The sequence below is a fragment of the Ursus arctos genome, unplaced genomic scaffold (genome assembly GCF_023065955.2).
Source record: "Ursus arctos isolate Adak ecotype North America unplaced genomic scaffold, UrsArc2.0 scaffold_14, whole genome shotgun sequence".
NCBI lineage: Eukaryota > Metazoa > Chordata > Mammalia > Carnivora > Ursidae > Ursus > Ursus arctos.
This window is the reverse complement of record NW_026622808.1, coordinates 69,933,437-69,947,190: the sequence shown is the minus strand read 5'-3', so window position 1 is coordinate 69,947,190 and position 13,754 is coordinate 69,933,437. Positions and strand designations below refer to the sequence as shown.

The window sequence follows — 13,754 nt, the reverse complement described above, 5'->3', positions numbered from 1 at the left end:
GATTTTCATTTTGCCTCTTTTTCTGAGGGCTTTCTCAGGAGGGCAGCCATTTTCATTGGGACGTGCGGGAAGAGTGGGCCATGGGCTCAATGGCAGAACCAACTGAAACTCTCTGGGAAGAGACCAGAGGGTACTGTTGAAAGCCATGTGTTTTTAAATGCTTTCTTTTTGAAGAACAATCTTCTGTCATTTGTACTGCAAAAGCTCATTATAAGAGATAGTTAAGCTACTTTAACCCAAATATATCCTAATCTTCCAAAAAATGTCCTCTAAACAGGCAGCCTAAAAAATTTAGGGTAATATATCCTATTACTGTGAGAAAATGTTAACTCCTGGTTTTCAAGGTTTAAAATCACATTTTTATGAGTAATAATGTAGGAGATGAATTAAATGCAGACTCCTATTAGTAAAGTTTTGAGAAAAATCATAACTTCTGGGCTCCAGCTCCTTACACCCTAGCCGTGAGCTCTTGTTGAGTGTCTGTATTACAAAAAATTGATTTTAAATATGGTACCAGGGATTCTCTTTGGAAAAAAGAAAAAGCCTTTGTGAAATAAACTAGTAAGCATTTTAGATCTCCTACTATTAGTTATGCTTTTGAATTAATTATGCTTGCTTCTGAAGTGACAATGGATTCTCATAAATATGGATTTCTGGCAAGTGTTATTCAAAAGTCAAATTGTATTCAGAAGTTGCTTCAGCTAGGTGGGTCAGGAAAATCAAATATAGAAAGTGAGCACCAGCATCTGTTTGTGGAAATGTTCAGACCTTCCCAGCCTGGCCCCAGCCTGCCTATGCAACCTCGTCTCCTCCAGCCTCTTCCCCCCAACCCTGCAAAACCCAAATTCCAGCCACGGGAACTGACAGTCACTTCTGAACACACCTCCGTCCTGTGCCTGGGCTTACTCTCCTGCCTCTGCTTTTAATGCCTCCGCCTCTGTTTCGCTAACTCCTACACATCCTTCAGTGTCTGGCAGAAAATGCCCTTGGTGGTTGGTTGTGTGACCACTAGGTCAGGGTTCATTGCACTGGTCCCCTGCCCATGCTACTCTGGGTCGGTTGCTGCCCTCCTCACACTATACTCGGACCGCTTAAGGGGAGAGACCTTGCGTCTTTGGTGTCCGCATGCCTTCCAAGAGCCAGCCCAGGGCCTGGCTTCTGCGAGAGGAGCTTGGTAAATACTGGTTCGCTGAACTGACTTCTCTCATCTCTGTTGCCTGTCCTGTTCTTCCACCCCCTAAAAAGCCATAAAAATAATCAGAGTTACAAGTATCGTGGGTAATTTTTTTAAAGTAGGACTTTTCCTTTCCCTGTCCGGGGAGCCAGCTAAGAAGAAGTCTTCCCGCACAGCTGATGTCCCAAACCATTGGTGTCACTTTCTCCAGGAGACCGCTCTAGGCCTCGAGGGCTTCCCGAAGCAGTCACACTGCGGTCTGCCTCCCAGCTGGAGAGCCACTGCGGGTGACGTAGAGGAAGTCACCCTGAAGGTTCCAGTCACTGGAGTAAATGCACTTGAAAATCTCTCTAGAGGTGAATGATTGTATGAGATGAAAGAAGCAAGTTTCATTATGGTGAGATTTTGCCTTTAGCTTTCTTTGGAACTCTAAGCACCTTTTTAAAAGTTAATGTAAGTGTTTCTCAAATTACCTCAGTTGCTTATTAAAATGGCAGCTCCCTGGCCCTCACCCCCCAGCAAAATCTGAGCTAGGAGGTCTGAAGTGGGACTTAGGAATCTGAATTGTAGGAAGCATCCAGGCAGTTCTGGTATGAGTCATTGTAGGACTACACTTTGAGAAATACAAATAATGGTGAGAACAGCGAAGAGGTGGAGGGATCACATGCCCAGAATACTTACTGAGTGTGTATCACATAAGCCAGGCCCCGGGGCCAGCTCTTAGAAGAGAGGCAGAGCTGAATGAGGCAAACTCCCTTCCCTGGACAGCACTGTACAGTCAGGTACTCTAGGAGGACCACAAGCTCATTCGGTCAAAGTATCCTGGCACTGGGCACCTGGGTGGCTCAGTCAGTTAAGCGTCCACCTTCAGCTCAAGTCATGATCTCAGGGTCCTGAGATCGAGCCCCACATCAGGCTCCCTGCTCAGCAGGAAACGTGCTTCTCCCTCTGCCTCTGCCCCCACCAGCTTGTGCTCTCTCTCTCATGGTCGCTCTCTCTCTCAAATAAATAAATAAAATTTAAAAAAAAGTATGCTAGCATTCATAAGTTATCAGAACAGAATGTTGGGTGTGGTTTGATCGAATCCCAGAGGTGTTGTGGACTTAGATAGACATTTCTTAAGTTCATGCTGGACAAAAAAAAGCGCTATGTGTTTACAATGGCCAAAGACATCAGACAAGGTATTCTTCGTGCCATCTTTCTCTGAAAAAAGGCTTGGATTTAGAGATTCATCAACTGAGGTGGCTTACAACTGGAGTGAATGGCTCATCATCTTTTTGTTGTGGGTGTCCATGAAATGTATTTCCAGTTAATCATACAAAGGATTTTTTTAAAGATTTACTTATGTGTTTAAAAGAGAGATAGAGAGGGAGAGCCAGCAGGAGGAGGGGCAAAGGGAAAGGGAGAGAATCTCAAACAGACTCCCCGCTGAGCACAGAGGCCAATGTGGGGCTCAATCTCATGACCCTGATGTTACAACTTGAGCAGAAATCAAGAGTCCGCCGCTTAACCAACTGAGCCACCCAGTCACCCCCATATGAAGGGTTCGAACCTTGATTATCTGGCACTCTCAACAGGGAACCCTGAACTTTAAAAAACCAAAGTTTGCCTATGGCTCCCAAATTGCGACTAGCTATAGTAATTTTTATCGTTGATATCCTAAAAGTTCACGGAGAGTTGGCAGTCCCACATCTCATTATGACCGTTAGTTAGAAATTCTGCTTTATTCAATCCATGTATAATTATAGTGCTATATTACTTATGGTTTCATATTTGCCTTTGGTTTCCAGTAGATTGTGTCTCAAGGACAAAAAAAAAAATCTTAAACATGTTATTCTCTGATACCTAGTACAAACACAAAGGGGATATCCAAAATATACTTTCACACTGCTTAAAATTAACTAGAAGTTTAAAGTACTATACATTCTATATGTTTTTGCTATGAGAAGAGATAAATTGCTAAAAGCCACACCAATAGCAAGGATTTGTTCAAGAAAGTAAATCTTAAGTCTGTTTTCATGAAGCCTGATGTATGGAGTCACCTACGTATCTGTGGCTTATTATGACAACAGGTCATATCGTTACCCCTGAATCCTTAAGAAGATGTTTAATTACATTTGGTATCTTCAACTCACTAAGGCAGAGATAACATAATATATGTTTTAAGACATCATAAAAGAGTAGAATGTGTTATCTGCAACTAGTTTATCCTAATTCATAGACCTGATCCTTTTTTTTTTATCACTCTCTTTCTCTATTAGTTCTTGGGTAAATATGGAAAGGACCACAAAATGAGGCTTTCTGCAAATCATTTTGTTTATTCAGGAGATAAATATGCCAAAGATTAATAGTCAATAAACAGTATTAAGATCCCTTAGAAAAAAGACATACTTAGCAGCTCAGAGAATATAACGATGCATACCTCATCTTCAAGGATTTATATCCTGTGTGTCTACATTTTTCAGCTGTGGAATATATTTGTTCTCACAAGGGCACTTCAGAGAAATATTAGCAGAGTGTTGACCTGTGTCCTGCTGGGTTAGGTCCAGCCCAGGTTAAAAGAAGTCACTGATTCTTTAGGCAGGCCAGCTCTGGGGAAGAGATGAGCCCAACAACAGACTCCCACCAACAATTTCTCCCAATACCTGGGCGGAGATTCCTATATCCTTAAGAAGATGACCTTTATAAACTGACAGGAAGTGAGTTTCCAGCTCTCTGGATGCAGAGTTTGTCACATTCTGGGAAGCCAGTCATTGCTTTTTTGTTTTGACAAAAGAAACGTGTAAGATACATACTAGAACATGGAGGAAAAAGAATTAACATGACTGAGTACCAGCAACGTGCTAACCACGAGCAGTACATGAGAATAAAGAAATTCCCACAGTAATGCCCTTCTCCCCCGTTAGTTACGTAATACTTACTCTTCGCCACAACTTATGAAATTGGCATCATTATCCTTAATTTGCAGATGAGAAAATTGAGGCTTAGAGACATTATATGGACCCACGTTAGTAAATGGTGACACAAGCACATGAACCAGGATCTGTCTGTTTCCAAAAACCCACCTGCTTCTTCTGTGTCACAAGGGAGCCTACGACAGTAAAGATATTTACTAAAGCTTGTCTCAAAAGCTTCTTTAGCAATGCAAGTAACTTTGGGAGCTTGTCACAATCCCCTTCTTTTGGATCCAGCCCAGGGCAGAATAGAGTAAGCCTGCCACCCGAAGGCAACCCAGTAGGCAGGAGCAGGGAGCGCACACCGCTGTCGGCAGGGTGCTGCGGACAGGGAGTCCTAGGAGGGTGGCTCACCTCTGCCCTCAGTCAGCTCCCGGACAGGCTTCGCGTGTGCGCACCCACAGAAGGGAAAGAATCTATAGCAGCCGAACACAAGAAGAGCGCGTCTTCATCTTTGTAGAAACAAAAACGAGGAGAGGGAGGCATTGTCCTATCATTTTCTCCCTCCCCTCCCCCACTACCAAAAAAACCCTAAGGTATATAGTTTGCATTCGAGGTTGATTTGGGCACAACTCGCAAAGATGATTTGTATTCATTGGCCTGTTTTGATAAAGAAAAGTCAGGCTGAGAGGTTCTGATAGCACATAAATTAAAGATATGGCGGTATCTCATTGAAATTCTAAAGATGTACTGATCCTACCCTAGATTTCTCTCATCAAAAGAGTTGTCTTGTAGTGCTGCTGCTGACTTATTAATAAAGATCACGCTTTTGTTTGATTATTTATCTAATCAGGGTTCACCTTCAGTTTAAGCTCATTAGTCTGCTGTTACAGAGTGACGCTCTAAGTGTACTTGACGGTGGGATTACATCCCAGCGAGACGGAGAACGCACTCAGGCGTCAATGGTCAGAAGCAGGGACAATGCCCCGCCAGCCATGGCACCCTGGAGCGGAGCGTGTGCGCTGTCTGCCAACCAAACAGAAAGGGCACATGTTTCAAAGAGCAGAGGAAGGGCTGAACATTATAATTAAATACACTTACACAGAGAAACAAAAATGGCAAGCGCTCTAATTATTTCAAAACCAAAGAGAATAATACCCATTCTTTATATGCATTATGTTGGGGAAGCTTTTCTAATGGGCTTTTATTGAAACTTCTAAGTTATGTTCAGGATGCTGGTTGCTCGGCGTGCCCCAGCCTGACTTCCAGTGACTTGCATTTAAACTGTTTGCGTCCTCTTGTTAAAAGGCCTTCCGAAGTGGTTGTAATATCATCCGGCCTAGTCATATCTCTCCTGGGTCTTGGGGAGCAGGTAACTAAAGCATCTCGTTCTTACCTGATGGGGAGTTGCCAGGTTTAGCTGCTGGTGATAAATCCTCTTCTTTAAGGCTGTCTTGCCCCACAAATAGGAAATTCCACTTTTTGTTGGACTAAGAAACCTCTGGCTACCACAGTGCCACAGTGAAAGAGGGCCGTGAACAGCAGAGCCGTGCAGTTAACCAAGGCCAGCGTGTTCCCCTCCTCGGAAACGCTGCGGCTCAGACTTGGCACTGTAATGGGCTAAATAATTTATCCAGTCGGATAAAAGAGAAAGCAGCTAAGAGCTTCCTGAGTTGATAGCCTCAGTCCCTGGATCCATACTGAGACAGGAAACGGGCCGGGCTCCATCAGCAAAGAGGAGAAAAACAAAAATAAGATATCCTCCAAAGTCCTCTGCCATCACCACTGTTACTCGTTACAGTCTTTGGCCTTCTGAGTCTAATAGGTATCTCTTTTCAGTTACCTGTCTCCATGTTGTCTACCTATTTATTTGCATACATGACCCTTTTTCCACCACATTAATTTCTTAACAGAAGAAAACATGCCTTATTCATCTTCCTAAGTTTCTTATCACTTAGCACATTGCCTTGATAAAGCGGGCAACCAGTGAATGTCTGTTGAATGAACTGTATCATCCAAAAATGGGAGATGCACTGGGCATTTGGGTTTGGAGCCTTTCTTTGACCCCAAACCTGAACTTTATCAACAAATGGCCCTTCCCTAATGGGGAAAAGTCCATGCAACTTAAGAAGAGAAGAAAAGACAGGCTTCCATTGATGAAGAACAGCAAGGACCCATCCCTGCTGGCAGGTCAGTGAACCTTGCCAACGATCAACTGAAAGACAGTTGTCAGAGTCGAGGTGCCCTCGCATGCAAACCTGAAATTCTTATCCTAAAGGGGTTGCTCATGGTGTGAACCAGCTTTGGATGTTGTAGGACATAAAGCCTGCAGCGGAATCAGCTTCATGCATAAGCACACACAGAACACTCTAAAACAAGGATATTAAACTGGGCTATGGAGTACGGAGCAGACATCACCATTGCTTAGAAATTATCTGAGAAGTAGCACCAGGCAAGACAGAGAAAAGTCAGGGGCCCATAGATGTGTGGTACAGACTGTAGGAGGAAGGGGGTGCGAGCCACAGGGAAATTGCAGTCCTTGATCGTCTCGTTTCTGTGTACCATTCTCTGCAGGTGGAATTGGCTGTGTAGGGCGAGACCAAGGCCAGGTTCGAAAGTGCCTTGATGTGGTGGAGATCTATAACCCTGACGGGGACTTCTGGAGAGAGGGCCCACCTATGCCAAGTCCCCTGCTCTCCCTTCGAACCAATTCTACCAATGCAGGAGCAGTGGATGGCAAGCTCTATGTCTGCGGGGGATTCCACGGAGCAGGTATTGATCCAATTTTAAATGCTTTATAACCTCCCTCCACATTGACTTTAACCCCCCCTTTAATTGACCCAGCCACAAAGAATAATCCTGAGAGCCAGGTGAGCCCTGGCAAAAGCCCGGCCTTCAGAGTTCAGTGACCCTGAGCTGCTCACCAAAGTTCTGAACTTGGGTTTTCACGTCTGCAAAAGGGAGCTGCTATCTCCCCAGGCTACTGTACAAGCTAAATGAGGTCTAGTGTATAATGTGTCTGGCATATAGCAGGCGCTCAACAACTCTGAGCTGAACAGGAGGAGGAGAGAAACGGGAGAAGCAAGCCTAGACCTGTGACGACATGAACAGGTGGAAGTAGAGGTCTGACCAGCAGTGCTGGGTTTTATCGCCATCTTTATTGACCAAAAGATCCCGCCCTCAGAGAGCACGCCTATTCCTTCTCCACTACCCCCACTTCAAATAAATTGCTTGAAAGCATTTCTAAAATAATACCTAATGCATATATTTATTACCCTACTTAGTTTCCAAGTATCAAATTGTACCATCTTTGCAATATACAGTATGGATTTATCATTTTTAACGTAACAGGGAAACGTTTAAATATGCGCAAAGCTAATAAGCAACTCTGCAAAGCTTGATTAGTTGCACCAGTAAATAAGGCAGAATGCGGTTATATTAAAATGACTAACTGTTCAATTCTAACCTCACTAATAGAAGCACTAGGCCAGTACATATCCATGAAACGCATGCCTCGAGAGCACTTAAAACTTTGGAAGGGTGCCAGAAGAAAATAAAGCTGACACTGCAGCAAAGCCAAGCCTTTGATAAGCCCACCTTCATTTTTAATGCACATCATTGTATGGAAGTTAAAGAATGAAGTTATCATTACGAACTAAAAGAGACAGGAGATAAATGAACCAAATGCAATGAGTGGACCTTATTTGGCTCTTGATTCAGACAAATCTTCTGTAAAAAGATATTTTTCAGATAGTCCGGAGAATTTTAATATGGACCGGAGTATTAGAGGATAGTAGGGAATTGTTCATTGTCAGGTTATATAATGATGGCAGTGTGATTTTGTATAAAGGAGAAAGAAAAAAAGAGCGTGAACAATTAGAGAGCATTTAGAAGTATTTATGGGTGACAATGATATGCTGTCCGAAATTCGCTTTCATCTACTCCAGCAAATACTTTTTAAAAAGTCAATGGGGTGAGGGGGGCAAGAGCAAATTTTACAGCATTAGTAAAATGTTGATAATTGCTAAAGCTGGATAATGGATGCATCGGGGCGTTATTTCACTACTTGAACATTCCCATAATAAAAAGCTTTAATTTTCCTTTCCCTCTCTTTCTTCAGAGGACTTTCCAAAGAGGTTTTTTAAAAATTGTTTTAATATCTTTTATATTAATATAAATATATTTATATATATGTTTTATATTAAACATCACATGCTTGTGTAAAGGAATCTATCATGGTAGCGAGAAACCTGGCTCGGGAAGGAGATCTGATAAGTGCCCTCCGGGTTCACGCTGTGTGTGTAAGGAGGGACACAAGCAGTCAAGAGAGCGATCCCAGCTCCTGGACCCACACATCACCAGGGCTCTCCTCCAGCTGTAATCACACACCTCCTCTCCATCCTCTGGCTTTTGGCTTTCTCTCCACCAGAAGAGAAGGACAGAGAATTACAAAAGGTAGCCTCAGGACATCCAGAGGGAGGGGTGGTAATTAGTGTCTAAGGACCTGGAAGATACCCTGTTTCGTTTTGTGTCTTTCCCTTATCTTTCCTCGTATAATATTGAGTTAGAGAACTGATATCCTCCAGCTTTTCAAACATGTCAACACTCATACTATGAGAAACCTCTTTTCTTGGTGCTGTAGTGGACGAACGATGTTTTCAGCCAGAGGGAAAGGGATTTACCATATGAGCTCTCAAAGTCCATTTTAATTATTTGGTTCTAACATGATGGATTTTCTGGGATTAGCTGAATGAATCATCACTGGGGTTTTATGAAAAATGGAGCAATTGTATAATAACATGCCTGTTATGAACAAGCAACCTCAGCATCAGACCTAAAAACAGGCACTGAATTTTCTCTCCTCATGTGACACAAACCTAGTCATCGCATTTATTTAGTCAGAAAACCACAATCAAGAAATTAATCTCTTATAATCTATTTAGTTAATTCAGTAAAAAGGTGATCGAAACATAACTTTTGATGAACATTTGGGATGACATCGAGCTGCCCAACATGTGATGCGAAAGACAGATATGTAAACATGCAATAAATATAATAATTTGTTTTTGGTTAAAATGCTAGTTTGAACACCTCTAGTTTCTCCCCAAGCCCCACTAAGATGACAATAAAAGGAATAACCCCAGTTGGACAAAGGAAAGAAGAGGGAAGGCAACAGCAACCAAATTTTGGAAGCTGGAGGGCAGATGAATGAGTAGTAACTAACCAGACCTGAGAAAGTTCGATCCTGAACTGGCCACAGGAAAAGCAAGCAAGCAAACAAACAAAACCCCCAGATTTGTAGCACAGACCCCCCCAGGCAGCCTCAGGAACCGGCAACAGCAGGTACTTCTGGAGAGGGAATGAAGGTGATGCTGGGTGAAAGGAAGGAAGACCTGAATCTCCTGCCGCACTCTCAGTAGTGACTCGGAGCCCCTCCTCTCCCCTCGTGGAGACACTCAGTACTAAAGCAGGCAGAGTAGGTGAACAACTGCACACAGAATATTGAGATCTGCACCTTTCTTCCTTCCCTGGCTCCCAGAATGTGGGCAACCGTATCCTCCAGTCAGAGGACTGGAAGACTCGTCTTTGGGGACCTGACCAGCCCTGAAATAAGGCAAAACCAAATCACCTGTGGAGAACCTCACAAAGAAAGCTTGCTTCCATGGCATCCCACTCTTAAAGACGAACAAACAGCTAGAGACTATCAGAGATTTGAGGAAAGTATGTATATCAGAGACAAAAATCAAAACAAATAAAGAAAAGCTACTTGGAGGAAACAAACTATAACAGGAGAAGTCTACTCAGAGACATAAGAGAACCCATTGTCATCAATGGAAGAAAAAAAGCATATTTAAAGAAGTTCTTGGAAATTAAAAATATGGTAGCATAAATTAAATATACAATAGGAAATTTGGAGGGTATAGTGGGAGGAACTTCTCAGAAAGCAGAGCAAAAAGCAATATGATGGGAAGTGAGAGAGAAAACAAGTCCAAAAGTTTCAACGTTTGAATAAGAGGAGTTCCGGTAAAAAAAGAGCAGAGAAAATGGGGAGGAATAAATCATCTGTGAAATAAATTCAGAAATTTTCCCGGAACTGAAGTCACCAGATTGCAAGGATACACCATGTGAAGGATACACAGGGATAAAAACAAACCCAAACTAAAGCACATCACTGTGACATTACAGAACACTGGGGACAAATGGAAGATCCCAAAAGCTTCCAGAGAGAGAGGGAAAAATTTTCGTACAAAGTGTCAAGAATCAGAATGGCATCCGGTTCTGAACCATGACCTTGGAAGCTAGAAGAAAATGAAGCAAATGCCTTCAAAGATTCTGTGGGGAAATTATTTTCCACTTACACTTCTATACCTGCTGAACTATTCGTTAAGCGCGAGGGCACAGACTCAGCCAAGCAATGTCTCAAAACCTGTATCTCCTCTGTGCCCTTTTATTAGGACATGATTCACCAAAAATGGACATGTAAACCAAAAAAAGAGTCCAGGGATCCAGAGAACAGGATCAAACACAATAGAGAGGAAGAAATTCCCAGGAAGATGTTGAGAGGAGACCTAAGAGTGGCCGTCTGCATGGCAGGCCTGAACAGCCACCAGCACAGAATGGAGCGACTCTAAAGGCTCTGCAGGAGAAGACCTCCAGCAGAGAAAACTCATCAAATCTTAATGTTTTGAAAGATCTAAACATTTAGACATGAAAACTAACAAAATCGAACAACTGACTTTGAGAAAACAGGAAGTTGCACAGGAAAGGAAAAGTGTGGCACAAGGCTGGCTCATCTGTGACTAGCTTTTATAAGAATAACGTCTAATAATGTAAATATTAAATCTTGAGCTGACCAAAATGACACCTGAACTATCCTGGGAAAATGGGAAACCAGAAAGTAGGCAGATGTAGGGATGTGAAAGAAAGGTGAAACCACATTTTCCACAGTGGACACCAAGAGTCCATACCTTCATCCTAGAAATCAAGAAGTGGCAGTAGTATAAAAAATGTTATTTACAAATACAGTGCTCAATGCCAGCAGACTCAGCCACAGCTGAAAGAGGAGCAGTAAATGGCGAGGAGGGGAGGAGATGACTGTTTTGAAGGAACATGCCTGTTTGACTCTACGTATGTCCTGTGCATGTACAACTGATAAAACAAAAACTAAACTTAAAATGTATAAATAATAGTACATATAATGGTGGAATAACTGGAGGGTATGGAGGAAAATATTAACAAGTATATCTATTGGGAGATAATTCTCCATGAGTCTCAGGCATTTCTGCATGTCTTGTGAGCAGAAACACTGACTGTCTTTGTCCTGGGCTATCTTTTTAAGCATGTTTGTATCACATACAGCCCAGAAGACTGAAACGGTGTCTCCCTCCATAGCAAAAGGCAGGCGTGCTTACTGGCCATGATAAAAGATTCAGGGTCCTGGGGCCCCCGGGTGGCTCAGTCAGTTAGGCACCCAACTCTTGATTTCGGCTCAGTTCATGATCTCAGGGTCGTGGGATCGAGCACTGCATCAGGCTCCATGCTCAGTGGGAAGTCTACTGTCTCCCTCCCACTGTACATCTGCCCCACCCCCCCAAATAAATAAATAAATCTTAAAAAAAAAGTTTCGGGGTCCCTAAGCTCAGGGTTCCTCTACTATAATGCAGCCCACTGACTGTACAGGTGTCACCTGTCACTCTTCATGTTGCCCTGTGGGAACTGGGTCTCAAATAACCGATGCGGGTGCACGGGCTACTGCTCTTGCTGTGAATGACATTGTTCTTCATCTCAGACCTGGGAGTTTCACATCATCTCTCAGTATCCACAAAACTGTAACAAGCTACCGTGTAAAATCTCAGACGGTGCACAGTTCTTGACAGAATCCTGGGACTCAGAGGGTGGGGTGGGGGGGACAAAAAAAGAAAACAAAACCTCTTTCTCCACCTCCAACAGGATGAGGAAGCCAACATTATGTTTCGAAAACATCAGAGCTCATTTTCCGATTCATTCTGATACCAAAACTAGACAAAGACATTGCAAGACAACTACAGGTCAATACCCCTTGTGCAAAAATCCTCAACAAAATACAAGCAAACTGAATCCAGCAACATACCAAAAAAATTATATACCATGTCAAGCAGGGTTTATCCGAAGAATGCAAAGTTGATTAAACCATATGAAAATTAACCAATGCAATACACTGTACTTGTAGAATGAAGGACAAAAAACAGGTCGATCATTTCAATACACGCAGAAAAAGGATGAGTCAGAATCCAACACCCTTCCATGTTGGTAACACCCAACAAACTAGAAAGGGAAGGGAACTTCCACAACCTGATAAGGGGCATCTGTGAAAACCCCACAGCTAACATCATACTTAGGGGTCAAGGACTGAAAGCTTTCCCCCTAAAATCAGGAACAAGACAAGAATGTCTATTTTTGCCTCTTCTATTCAACATTGTACTGGAGGTTCCAATGAGGGCAATTAGGAAAGAAAAATAAATAAAAAGCATCCAGATCAGAAAAGAATAAATAATTGCATATGACATGATCTTTTATTTAGAAAAATTCTAAAGAATCCATACACCAAAAAAGCTTTTAGAGCTAATAAATGAATTCAGCAAGGTTGCAGGATGCAAGATCAATATACAAAAAAAATTGTATTTCTATACACTCACGATAAACAATCTGAGAATGAAATTAAGAAAATGATTCTAGTTTAATAGTATCCAAAAGAATAAAAAGCTTAGGAATAAGCATGCCCTAAAAAGTGCAGGACTTGTACACTGAAAACTGCTAAACATCATGAAAAGAAATTGAAAACCTAAATGAAATGTAAGATATTGCACAGAAAAATTGACAGGCTGATCCTAAAATTTATATGGGAATGCAAGAGACCTAGAATATGCCAAAGTCTTGAAAAAGAACAAAATTAGAAGACTCAGACTTTCTAATTTCAAAACTTCCTTCAAAGCTGTCATAATCAAGACCGTGTGGTACTGGCACAATAACAGGCATATAGACCGGTGGAATACACGTGACATTCCAGGCTGGTACAAGGCTGCCAAGACAATTCAATGGGGAAAGGATCCCTTTTTCAACAAATGTGCAGGAATAGTTGACATCCACATGCAAGTGTGTGTCACCCATGCACAAAAATAAAGTAGAGCCACAAGCTAAACGTAAGAGCTAAAACTGTAAAACTCTCAGAAGAAAGCACAGACATAAATCTTGTGATCCTGAATTGGGCAGTGGTTTCTTAGATACACCTGAGCACAAACAAAAAAGAAAAAGTACGGAAATTGTACAATGCAATTAAAAACTTTTGTGCTTCAAAAGGGCACCATCAAGAAAATGAAGACAACCCACAGGATGAGAGAAAATATTTGCAAACCACATATCTGATAAGAGTCTTGTATCTAGAATATATTAAGAACTCCTACAATTCAGGGCGCCTGGGTGGCACAGCAGTTAAGCGCCTGCCTTTGGCTCAGGGCGTGATCCCGGCGTTCTGGGATCGAGCCCCACATCAGGCTCCTCCGCTATGAGCCTGCTTCTTCCTCTCCCACTCCCCCTGCTTGTGTTCCCTCTCTCGCTGGCTGTCTCTATCTCTGTCGAATAAATAAATAAAATTAAAAAAAAAAGAACTCCTACAATTCAATCATAAAATGAAAAATAACTCATTTTTT

The 13,754-nt window shown here is 42.3% G+C and overlaps 1 protein-coding gene across 17 annotated transcripts in view; it reads left to right on the top strand.

Moving 5' to 3' along the window:
- The window catches only part of KBTBD12 (kelch repeat and BTB domain containing 12), a 71,842-nt gene that overhangs the window by 36,741 nt on the left and 21,347 nt on the right, over positions 1-13,754 (top strand). For 16 of the 17 annotated variants that reach the window (XM_048226831.2, XM_044385103.3, XM_048226830.2 and 13 more), the window contains one exon: positions 6,643-6,840. In XM_048226831.2, coding sequence (XP_048082788.1) covers positions 6,643-6,840 — 198 coding nt within the window. Of the gene's footprint in view, positions 1-6,642; positions 6,841-9,607; positions 13,727-13,754 lie in introns of those variants that run through there. The other variant, XM_044385110.3, reaches the window with a different exon arrangement.